At 39.9% G+C, this 12,618-nt stretch overlaps 1 protein-coding gene across 1 annotated transcript; it reads right to left on the bottom strand.

The window, feature by feature from the left end:
• Positions 1-536: 536 nt before the first annotated feature.
• On the bottom strand, positions 537-8,631 carry LOC105217307 (uncharacterized). The gene is made up of 7 exons (XM_054234518.1): positions 4,630-8,631; positions 3,972-4,573; positions 3,739-3,909; positions 3,632-3,673; positions 1,395-3,569; positions 1,069-1,330; positions 537-998 (listed from the first exon to the last, which is right to left on the bottom strand). Exons 1-7 carry the CDS (start codon positions 8,471-8,473, stop codon positions 805-807), a joined length of 7,290 nt encoding a protein of 2,429 aa, XP_054090493.1. The 5' UTR covers positions 8,474-8,631; the 3' UTR covers positions 537-804.
• Between the last annotated feature and the right edge of the window lie 3,987 nt (positions 8,632-12,618).

Genomic DNA, 12,618 nt, shown 5'->3' with positions numbered 1-12,618 from the left:
TCAAGATGGTATGGACCAGCTTTCATTGCAATCTCGAAGTCGCTAAAAGATAGTATGTTCTTGCTTAAATTATAGTTTGACTACTCACGGCCCAGCTTAATATCCCGTGATCTCTATCGTGAACTTTCTTGACCTTCACCTTAACTTCTCGTGAATCTAATTTAACTTCGCCTAAATCTCTGTTTGACCTTGCGTAATATTACACTTAACTTGATCTTGTGTAATCCCTCAAATTATTAATAAAATGGCCCTCATTTGACGTGTCACTTTTTATATCTTATGTATACACGCGAAGTCAATGGAGATCTACTTGGTTTCACGGAAGTTCAAGACAGGAGTCAAAATAGATCAATTTTGATCTATATATCAAACTGCTTGTGAAGTCAAGTTTAAATAAAGTCAAGAAGATCTTCGTTGACTTCATGTGTATCCATAAAATATATAAAAAGTGATAGCAGATCAAAATAGATCTATTTTGACTCCTGTCTATTGATCTATATAGATCTATTTTGGTAAAATCGTAATTGGAGCAAAAAAAACAAAAACGATAAATTGCTTGTCCAACCTGATAACAGGTTTTTAGATGTTTATTTTATAATTTTTCTTAATACAATTAATACAGGAGTAATCAATGAGATACATTTGTGTTCTTATGACAAATAAACGAACATAAAACATATCAACTTACATAAGAACAGTTAAAACACATAAAACATTTTGTGATTGTTTTTGTTAAAATATCATTAAAATATTCTTTTGTATTGATAAGATGAGCTTAAATATGCTATATGTGGACACCCACTTTTATGAGTCTTCATCGTCTGACTCGCTTCGAGCCTTACCGTTACCGTTACCGTTACCATTACCATTACCATTAGCTGGCTCTCTTGGTACAATAGCAGCTTGTGAATTTTCTGTCACTTGTGTGTTGTCTGTTTCTTCATTTGAACTCTCTTCTGAAAGCAAATCTACGCTTTCATAGGGATCAACCAAGTCATCTGAATTAAATAAATATAAAATATAGTATAACAGTACAATAACTACTTATATGGCAAAGTGGATTAATACTTGTAGCCTGCCTAGTCCAATCTGCAAGAGTTTCCAATGCATCCGACTGATGCAAGTCAACTTCGTTAGCGTCGTCCGTGTTCCTTTCGCTACAAGGTTGTCCATTACTACTGTGCGAAATTGGTGTCTCAATAGCGCCGTTCCTTGTTGCTTCCTCATTGATTGTTTCTGGCGTTTCGCCATTATTACGAGTATGCTCTTCATGCAAACATATTTCCTCCACTTGCTGTGCACTTTCTGTACCATTCATCGCTTGTGCAGTCTATAAGTAGTAAATCGCAGGAATTTGTTCCCAGCTTATTTGGTTATGGTCTCAAAATACTAACCTCTGCATCCAGGGAATCTACGTAGCTGTGCAGCTCTCCCTCTGCATGTGGAAAAGGCCAGTAAGTCGCTTGATTTGCTTGTGAATCCAACGGGAAAAGTTTGAAAAAACCGGTGTTTCTGCTTCTGGTGCGAAGAGGACTAATGCATTCGGTAGGTTCCCGAAAAATGGGATCTTTTGACGCGCCATTCGGAGATGGTTGTGTATTGGAAGCTGTTTTGCTCGAAGTTGAAGCAACGTCTACCGATATCTTGGAAATAGAGATTTCCACTTGTGTACTTCTTGTTACTTCTGGGAATCCCTGCAAGGCTCCAGCACTCGGCGAGTCAGTTAGTCCTGCAGTGGCTCGGGGCTGTTCATTTGAAAAGTTCTGGCCTCCTTCAATAGGTTGACCTTCATTCTCTTCAACTGAAGTTGTAGACCCTGCCTCAGTTTCCACTTCCCTTTTCTTATCTACTTCTTTAAAACCTTCATTTGAACTCTCATCGGATGATTCTATCCGTAGAACAAAATGGTCCTCTTCTATATTTGGTGTATCTCCAACATTAACACTTTCATTATTATTATTCTGAGTTTGTGTTTCATAACTTTCTTTAGAAGTCTCATCTTCTTTTTTCAAAACATTCCTTTTGTTTTCAGAATATTTTGATTTCTCTTCCTCAGTACTAGTCGATATTGTTGTATTTTTATCAGAGGATTCAGTTCCTGATGAAGTATTTTCGGTACTTCCTTCCTTCCTTTCACCACTCATAGTACTTTTATTACTATTTGAGTCTTTAATAGTCTGACTTTCGCCTTTGTCATTTTCGTTATTATCTGTGCTGTCCTCTGTCTGAGCTGCCCTCATAGCTGTCTTTACTGATGCATCCGAATCAGTTGACGTTTCACCACTTTCCACATTTGCTTTGGGTTCAGTATGATTTGAATTTGTATCTGAAAAATGGAGCTTAAGAGCAGCACTGTCAATACTACGCACAATTTCCATTGTACTACTACCATAGGTAGATCGAGATGTTTGTGTAGTGCTACTATCTTTTGAACTACTCTCCCCTGATAAGCTGGAGCGAGATGACCGCACGTTCTCATTATTTTCTGTATCTCTATCGGGCTGTGGCTTTTTTATATTAGACTTAGTTGTTGTTCTATTGCCCTGTGTTGACTCAGTGTCTGATGTGGTTTCTCTGGTACTTTTTTTGTGAGGTCTTAACTCTTCTTCACTCTTGCTTCTACTTTTAGCACCTAAATCACGAGAAGAAGTTTTGTTCATGTCATCTGTGCTCTTCTTTTCCGTATTATCGTGTGCAGTTGATGAGGTGGAATCTGTAGAGGAATCAAATAAGTTCCTCCTACTACTACTGCCTTCTACACCCAATATACTGCCTGTAGTGCCTGTTTCTCTAGTAGTATCATCCGAATATCCGGACCCTCTTGATTGTCTTTCATACTCGGGTCGTTCACTCACACTGTGGGCACTAGAAGATCTTGATTTCACATCATAACTTGGAGTTTCCTCATTTTCGCTTCCCGCATTACCTTCAAGAGATGTGGAGTCTATACCTGTTATATCAACATCTATCGAACCAGTATCGGTAGACGTAAATTGTAGTGGACTTTTTTCATATTTTGACTCGGTTTCAGTAGATGAGCTTGAATTGTTTGAGCACCTCTTCTGTACTGCAGACTTTTTCGAATCTTCATCTGTGGTACATTCCTTCTTTGTACTTCCATCAGTAGTACTTGTTGTGTCTGAAAGATCGACGTAAGATATATTATCCGTGTCAGGGTCACTTCCCCAATCTCCTCTATTAGAACAACCCTCGTCAGTACCCCCTGTGCGTAGGGTTTCATTTTCATCGACATCACATGAGCCGCTTGAGTTATGGACGTATCGGTGTTCAGTTCCATTTCTCAAAGTTCCCTCATCAAATGAACTTGTGTGTGCCATTACCGAAGCGGTAGTTAATGAACTATTCTCACGCTGTTTCACGTTCAATCTATCACACCTGTTGAAGGGTGATGATGAAGATGATGTTGATAATGAGACTACTCTCTTCTTGCGCTTCTTCAGAGGTTGATTACGTTTTGTGCTTGCCTTACGACGTGAAACATCTTCATCCCTAATCGACTGATCAGTAATTTCTGTAGTCGGCGGAGAAGATGTTGACGTGCTAGACAGCTAAACACGAAGATTTCAATTACAGTTGTGTAAACATTGATTAATTTTGGAAAAACACCTACCTGTGGTTTTCTTTTCGGCGCGTTGCCTTTATTGAGATGATTCTAAAAATTTAGAATGATAATTACAATAGTACAGTACTTCGGTCGAAGTCGTTATAGTGACTTACGTTGGTATCAGCGCTGTCGGCTGGTGAATTTTCCTGGAAAAATCCATTGCCGTTATGCAGGCGCTTGACCGGCGTATCATCCGTATGTGACAGTCCATCTACAGATTGTGAAATATCACCATCATAGGCTAGTTCGGGAGAACGTTGTGATGACGTTGTAGACTCGAACGACTACAGTTTGAAATGAAGTTAACATTCGTTTCTGGTATCTTTTAAAGAAAACTAATTTTTACCGTCTGCCCGAGTGTGGAGTCGAGTACAGTTTCCTCCGTGTTCGGTTGATTGTTCACCTCGGTGTCGTATGTAGTTTCCACAGTGCTCGATTGGTTGATCACCGCGGTGTCGTGTACAGTATCCTCAGTGCTCGGTTGGTTGATCACCGCGGTGTCGTGTGTAGTATCCTCAGTGCTCGGTTGGTTGATCACCTCGGTGTCGTGTGCAGTATCTTCAGTGTTTGGTGGGTTGATCACCTCGGTGTCGAGTACAGCATCTTCAGTGTTCGGTTGGTTGCTCACCTCGCTGTCATGTACAGTTTCCTCAGTGCTCGATTGGTTATTTACCTCGGAATTACCAGTTTCATCAGCGAGGTTGATCACCTCGCTGTCATGTACAGTTTCCTCAGTGCTTGATTGGTTGGTCCCCTCGCTGTCATTTGCAGTTTCCTCAGTGCTCGATTGGTTATTTACCTCGGAATTACCAGTTTCATCAGCGAGGTTGATCACCTCGCTGTCATGTACAGTTTCCTCAGTGCTTGATTGGTTGGTCCCCTCGCTGTCATTTGCAGTTTCCTCAGTGCTCGATTGGCTGGTCACCTCGTTTTCATTGTTGTCGATACCTGCAAAGAGCTGTGCTAAAGCTCGTGATCTTTAAACTCAGTACACATTCACCTACCCGCGCAATTTCTCAATTCGAGCGTTGCACGTTCTACTGTGCCGTCAGAGAGATGAGGAAAACGCGAATCCGGCAAATCCGGCAGATCTCTATTATGAAATATTACACCCAGTAAAAGATTTGGTCTCTGCGCATTATCCAAAAAATCATTCAATTCTTTCAACTGTATGCCATAGCGGAACAATGCGCCCGTCTCAAGTGGATATAAATAAACATTCATGTAGTCACTTTTCAATCTTGCCACTTTAGACTCTTTCAAGGCGTCATGCAACATTCTAAAAGTCGTTTCATAACCGCCAATAAACTTTGCACTGCATGGTAAAAAGTAGACGAACGTTATCATTTTATCATCATCATTAGCTACGGCTTCAATATTATGCTGAAATGCTTGGAGTGTACAAAATCCAGAAATATGTAGATATTCGTGCAGCCATTCTCCGATTGTGGACCTCCCCGAAATCAGACGCGTTGTCATCGTAATATTAACGGACCGTCTCAGAAAGTAACACGACCAAATTATGTTGGGATCCAATTCAGCGAAATATGTGTACAAATTGTGGCTGTTTTCACTTTGAGCATGAATTGCCATATCCGCAACAGTGTTATCTTCTATAGATGAGTCGTCGTCCGATTGAGAGCTCACCACTATTTGTGTTAATGGTGAGGAGCTACCCACAGCGCTGAGTTGTGCAGTTACCGCTGTGTTCTGTCGCTCCGTTGCAATATTTGTTGTATGAATCACGCACATGGGCTCAGAGTGTCGTCGCTCCCTGGTACCAACTGGTCGCAACAACCTGTCCAATGGCACGCAAGCTAAAAGTTGTGTTGGAGTGCGTGGTAAAGGTTCATGCGATTCAGGTTTACTATATGAGTGAAAGTGCGTCTCAGTATACGAAGTCGTGGGCACATTGCCACCCTCGAGCTCAATTGGACTCGAGCTGGAAACAATAGTTGCGTTATTTGCATTCATTCTGTCCTCAATTTCTTGATAGATCGCCAACTCAATGTTTGGTGACAAACTGACACTGCGTCGCCTTGCCGATATGTTGGGTCTGTATTGCCATCTATCGTCTGTATTTAATTCATTCAGTGTTTGTAGAGCACGCTGCGATGTTGAAGGACCCATATCCAAATCTGCATCAGTATTTAGATTTACACTGGTATTTGTAATCTTGACTTCATCATCAAATACCGGCGCATTCTCATCGTAGTCTTCTGGCCGTATCGGTAAGTCGAAGGGGTCTTGTGCTGATTCTGAAGACACTGTTATTACACTGTTTAGCAGAATTTTCGCAAGAAATTTTCTTTTATATAAATTACAGTTCGTATTTGGACTATCAACTGTTTCCGTACACATAAGAGATGGCTTTATGTTTTCGTCCGAATCAGCCAAAGATATGGGGCTTAGCATTCCATCAACTTCAACTTTAACATCCACAGGGAATTGATTGAAATGATTATTGTTATCATTAATATCATGATCTTCATCCGTGCCAACGGCATTCAAATCATTTTCTTCCTTTATCTCCTGTGGCGGTTCCCTTTGTGAGAATTGCTCGTTTGTCGGTTGCGCCGTCGAATCCGTTAGTGTAGCTGGTGTATTAACTTCAACAGCAATAGTTTGACTTGAATCATGCATTGAAACATTCTCCAACAACGCTGAGCGACACAAAGCAGATAAGGTATTAACCTCAAAGCCAGCGGGTTGGACTGGAGTATGTGTGGACTGTGGCGCTAACATAGCCATGCGACATAATGTCGAAAGCGTACTGACTTCACCACCGGCAGCTTCAATCGCAGTTTGTGTACTCGTCGCGGGCTCTAACGGTGGGGGATCATACTGCGTGGCCGTATTCACTCTTTCCGGCATGTCGCATGTTGTAGACTGTGTTTCCGTGCTTATCGGTTGAATTTGCGTTGCCGCTGTAACTATTTGGTTTTCTGAATCTTCCGTACCCACCACTGTGTTGGTACGTAGTCGATTTTCTGTCTCATTTGTATCCACCGCTGATGTGTCTGTTTGGATATCGTATTGTGTTGCCGTTGTGACCAGTTCCACTCTGTTTGGCGTCGTTTGCTCTGCTTGAGCGCTAACAATTTCCCTGCATGTGTTGGGTCCATTAGTTAGGCTATTTCCAGGGGTTTGTGCATTAGCGGCTCTTGCTCTAGGTAAGGTTACCCTAACGAGAAATCGTCGTCCAGGGCTCGCTAATATAGGCACTAATTCGAACCAACGTAGATCGGTCTCTACTGATCTTGAGGTCGTTGTCGTCGATATTTCTGGTGCAACTGCATTCAAATGTATAATTAGTGGCTCCGAGTTATGTGTAGGTAAATTCTGTTCTGCCCTCTGTCTCAACACATGTCTTTCATACTGTACTGCAACGCTAACGAGCTCATTTAAACTGCAGGCAGCAGCCTCTCTATGCAATGGCATTATATGATACCAATTCATAAGAGTTTGCACGGCAACTGTTTTCAATAAGCGAGACGTTAGCGATTGAGGTTGGTAGAGTGGTTGCCGGTTGATTCTGGCGGCAACTTCTGGAGATAGTCTTATAAGATGACGGCGGTCTCTTATTCGTGGCATTGTGACGTTAATTACCTTAACAACAGATGTTCTCTGAGGTGTTTGCACTAAAGATGTTTCCGGTGGACTGTGCTCAATACTTGCATCATCCGCCAGCGTTGAGTCCGAAGGTCTTTGTTCTAGTGGATTGTCAATTCCTTCTCTTTCAGTTTCCGTGGACGTCGTTGGTTTTTCGGGGAGTTTGGTGTCACCATCTGACTTTTTTGTTTCTTCTGAAGCGGACGGAGTTTTTGGCTCATTAGATTCATTTTCTGTAGCTTCAGCATCGTTATTTGACTGGTTGGGTCCTCTGTTTTGAGCCTCTTTAGTAACCAACGTCTCTTTGTTTTTATCAGGACTTTTCACTTTCTTTTTGTTAACTGACGATTTTTTATGGTTATTACAATAATTTTCTGGTGATTTGTCTTTATTTGGGGAGGAAGAAGGTTTAGGTGAGGTCCTTTCACTAGCCGGTGTAGCGTCTGAATTTTCCAACTGATTTGAGTCACTTTTTATGAGAGATGTTTCGGAGTTATTTCCTGTACGCTCTTGCTCTGTTGGAACTGATGAATTTTTCGGTTCTGGTTCAGCCACAGTGGACAACGCAGATCTTGGAATTGTTCTGTCGCCACTTGTTCCACTTTCAGCTATCGGTGTTGCTACTGCGTTTTGGCTGACATTAAATATGCTTTCTTCACTTTTTGCTCTCTTTAAAACAGCCGATATTTTCTTATGACTACCTTCACCCGACACAGTTCTATCTTCACTTTGCGCACGTTCTCTGGGCGATGACATTTTCTTTTTCTTGTACAACTTGTACGGACTATGCGGTTGCCAAACGCGTTCTGAATACATGCTACCTCGTCTTTTTCCAATCGGCGCATCTTCTTTCGGCTGATTTGGCACCTCTAGCTCCTCTGTCAAGCAGTCAGAGTCACTTGATATGTAAATGGGTGATAACTCACGATCCGCGAGTGGTGGGTTAGAATTATCTTCGACTTCATGTGTTATTTCCACAATTTCAGTTACATCTGGAACCGTTAATGATTCTTCAGAATCGATAGTAACTGTAGGAACTGATATATCACTTGAAAGCGTCACAGTTTCAATTACATCAGGAGGTGAAGCTGGTTGGGAATTTTCAGATAATTCAATTGTAAGTAGCTCATCTTGTGGCTCCAGCGGCGGTGTCAATGTTCTGCGTTGTCTTACGCGTTGTGGCGAGGCAGTACTTGGTGATGATGGTGTTTGTAAGTGGGGCCGCGTTCGTCTCATTTTTATTGTCCGACTTTTTTTTAATAATTATATTTGAAGTACTTTATGTGGGTGTCCAAATTCTAATTGGTTTGTACCAAGCAATCTTTTTTGGTACTATTTAGAAATAACAGTCTTTCTTACTTTTTCGCTGTTTCACTTTCTCACTTTGTTGATCGTTAACACTTTTGAGAGCACACACGGAAAATTACATAACTGTAAGTGTCTCGGCAGAACGAAAGTTTAGTTTTATAAGACGTTATTAATGAAGGTCTTTTAGAGGAGGGAATTATGATTTAAGAAGTGCATGCTCTTCTGCGGAGTATATTTCTTCTATAAGAATAGTAATGCATGACATAACTTAATATGCCGCCTCTGTGGAAGCATATTCTGCCAAAATTTGTAGAAATTTCTCGAGCAGAAAAATATTTATGGTAAAAGATTAGTCTAAAGTAAGGGTATCCTTACTTATTATCATATCTAAACTTATTAAGAAGTGATAACCGGATCTAAATGCTAATAATCCTCATGAAATATATCTGTAAAGGTTCTGTCTAGCTCATAAGATTTGACACAGTTACACCGTTTTTTATTACGGTACGTCAAGTCAGTAGTTTAGGCTGATAAACCGGTAGGGACTGACCACTGAAAAAACCAGTATTTGGTCCTTTATCTGCGAGATAAGTCTTTATATTTTAGGAATTGTACCGACAGATTCGTTTTCATAAGATTCATTCCAGCCCGAATATTGGCAATTTCTATACATCATTAAAAAAAAATTAGAAAATATAGTACGCATTTTTCGGCTAAAAATATCGTCGGAAATCAGGAAAAGATCAGAAATTATAATATTGCCTCTATTGTGCTGTTTCACCTTAGGTTATCAAAAGTCTATACTTTCTAATATCCTTTAGCTCACAAAAGGGTTAAATAATCAATTCATTACGCAGTTTTCTACTGTTTATTTCTGATTTTATTTTACATTTTCATTCGCCCGACTTTATATGTAACAACTGTTACTTGAAACGCGTTTCATATATACAAACAATATATGTAACCTCAAAGAACAAGAAAACAGATGATGAAAGTAGAAACAAACTTTTTGTATTTTTGATTAGTTGCTTTTGTAATTGGTACTTTATTTTATGAATACTAGAACTGGAATATTTTTTATCGATCTACGATATATTACTAGTACTTTGCTTTAAAGAAAATTAAAAAACATCGTCTTGGCATTCTTCACAAAAACCTACATGATCACATGTAGCTATGCTGCATGTTATAGACTGTGTCTCCATAATAATCGGCTTAATTTTAGCAGCTCTAGTAAATACCGTGAATACAGGTATTTTATTTTCGGGATCTTCCGAACCCGATCGCTATGTTGCATGTAGGTAGAAATTGAGTATCATCCATATCCACGGCTACGCTGAATGTTGATGTTTGGAGATCATATTGCGTCGCCGTTGTAACTAGTTCCACTCCGTTTCGCGTCGAATGCTGTACGTGAGCGCTCGTAACGGTTGTTTCCTGATATGTGTTGGATCCATCAACTGATCGCCTATTCACAGCTTTGCATTTAGCGGTTTGTGTTCGTTTGGGTTTTGTTCCAGAAAAGGTTATCTTACAGTAATAGCGTTGTCCAGGACTGTCTAAAACTTGCACCAATTCAAACCAACGGAGATCGGTCTCTACTGATCTTGAAGTCGTTGCTGTAGATATTTCTGTAGGAACTGCACTCAAATATATTATAGGTGTCCCCGAGTTATGTATAGCTAAACTCTGTCTCAACACATCACTTTCATACTGAACTGCAGCCTTAATGAGTTCTTTAAGACTACTGGCAGTAGCATCTTTATATAATGGTATTATGTGATACCAATTCATAGAAGTTTGCACAGCAGCTGACCTCAATAAGCGCGCCGTTTGCGATTGAGGTTGGTAGAGTGGTTGCCGGTTGAGTCTGGTATCAACTTCTGGTGATATCGCTAAGGTATGACGGCGAGCTCGTATTTGGGGCAATGAGTTAATTACGTTAATTACCACGACGTTGGAAACTTTTTCAGATATTTTTGTTGGTTCGTTCTGCAGTGGTTGAGAGTAAATTTTTCGTCTTGGATTGAAGGCACTTTTTGTAAGAGACGTACCAAAGTCATTTCCTATGCTCTCTGCATTTGATAGCACGGATGATTTTTTCGATTTTGATTCAGCTGCAGTAGATATCAAAGATTTTGGTGGTGTTTTGTAGTCACATGTTCCAGTTTCGTTCATTGGTGGGACTAAGATTTCTTGGGCGGTAATAACGATACTTTCAGCTGCGCTTGCTTTCACTGAAGCAATTGATCTTGTGTTATGATTAGCATCAACTGATGTATTTTCCGCCTCTCTTATGAGTGATAAACTGTTCGAATTTTGACTAGACCCACTTTCGGCTACAGTTTCAGTACTTTCGCTTAACACATCGCTACTTTCACTTCGCCTACGTTCTCTAGCAGCTGACATTTTCTTTTTCTTGCACGGACTGCGCGGTCGCCAAATGCGATAATAATACATTTTAGCTCGTCGTTTTCGTCGAGGGGCATCTTCTTTCGACCGAATTGGCTCATCTACAATCACGCAGTCTGAGTCACTTGATATGCAAATGGGTGAGAACTCACTGTCGGTATCTTCTCCTTCTTTGGCAACCACATCTGGAACCGTTAAAGATTCTTCAGAATCGATAAACTCTGTTGGAGTTGACATATCACTCGAAAGTGCCAACGTTTCCACTGCATCAGGAGTTGAAGATGGCTGCGATTGTTCACACCATTTGAGTATAAAATGTTCATCTGAAGGTTCCAGTGGTGACGTCGATGTTGCACGTTGTCTTACGTTGTCAGTCTGTGGTGTCTGTAAGGGGGGCTGAGTTCGATCCATATATATTGTCCGATCTTTTTTTTTTAACTTTTCTTTGAAGAACTATGTGTGGATGCCCTAAATTCTTGTTGAATTGTACCAATTAATTTTTTTTGGTACTATTTATTAGACTGCTTATCTTTTTCATTTTCACTTTGTTGACCTTTAACCCTTTTGTGAGCACACACGGAAATTGCATAACTGTTCCGTAGAACGAGAGGTGCTTTTAATAATTGGTAGTTAATATAGCAGATTAGTTTCGCAATAACAGATGGTGGATTCAGGTCCAGAGTTTCTAATATCAGTGTATTCACCTAAGGGTTAAATATTTTCTTATTTACTTATTCATTTTGGCGTGCTCTTTCCTTTATCTTTTTTTATATATGTGTCGATTCTCACGATTCTCTAGAAACTGTTATGTGATACTCGGTACATATGTATTTACTCCGATAACAGATTGTGATAACCTCAAGGAACGAAGAGAATATATGTATGTTGTAAATAAAAACAAAAACAAACTATACCCTAAGTTATTTTATTTAAAACATACTAGAACTTGAAACCTTTTTATAATTTTGTAAGAAATGGTACTAGTTATTTACTTTAAGGAGTCTTTGTTTCTTAATAATTTTATGAAACTTATTGGTAACATTTTTGGATAATTATTATTGCGTCGTTGGTTTATCTAGTTGAAATTTTTTAATATAATGTTTCTTAAAACATATTTTGAGGTTATTTAATATAACTTTAGTGGATACTTTCGATATTCTTCTTAAAATACCTACCGGATCGCTTGCCTCGATCCACATTTGTTAGAAACTCATATAAAATACATAAAATTTAAAATGAAACAGAAAATAGACTAAAGGAAGATTACACATAAGTTCAATTTAAAATTAGCACAAAAATCTCGAGTAGTGTCTTTCGCAGTTACAATCCATTTATACCGTAATGGCGTTGTAGCTCAGTCTTATTTGCTGACGTTCTAATTTTCTGAGCGCCGCAGTGGTCAACTTAACTGCTGGTACCTCCAATTCGATATTGGGACGTTCCATCCACACGCTGGTTTGCAGTATGAACAGCTTCTCGAGTGCACGCTTCGATGTCGATGGATTAATATCGTCAAAATCTGCAGTATCCACCAAAACATCATCGACATAGCCAGCTTGATAGTCACCCTCATTGTTGTATTTGAATGAAGCACGCTCGTCGCATAGCAGATCCTCTGGTATGGGACAGAAACCGAATTGTTCTTTCAGCGTGTCTTCATC

This window comes from Zeugodacus cucurbitae, chromosome 6 (assembly GCF_028554725.1).
Source record: "Zeugodacus cucurbitae isolate PBARC_wt_2022May chromosome 6, idZeuCucr1.2, whole genome shotgun sequence".
In the NCBI taxonomy this organism is placed as follows: Eukaryota; Metazoa; Arthropoda; class Insecta; order Diptera; family Tephritidae; genus Zeugodacus; species Zeugodacus cucurbitae.
Note: the sequence above shows the minus strand (reverse complement) of the source record. Positions and strands in the feature narration are given on the sequence as shown.

Excerpts from the sequence above, each read along its gene's own strand:
- LOC105217307 (XM_054234518.1), bottom strand. The coding sequence starts at position 8,473 with ATGAGACGAACGCGGCCCCACTTACAAACACCATCATCACCAAGTACT. Across the intron at positions 3,910-3,971 it reads ACTCCACACTCGGGCAGACG|TCGTTCGAGTCTACAACGTC; the intron begins GTAAAAATTAGT and ends TTCAAACTGTAG. Across the intron at positions 999-1,068 it reads TTGGACTAGGCAGGCTACAA|ATGACTTGGTTGATCCCTAT; the intron begins GTATTAATCCAC and ends TATTTAATTCAG.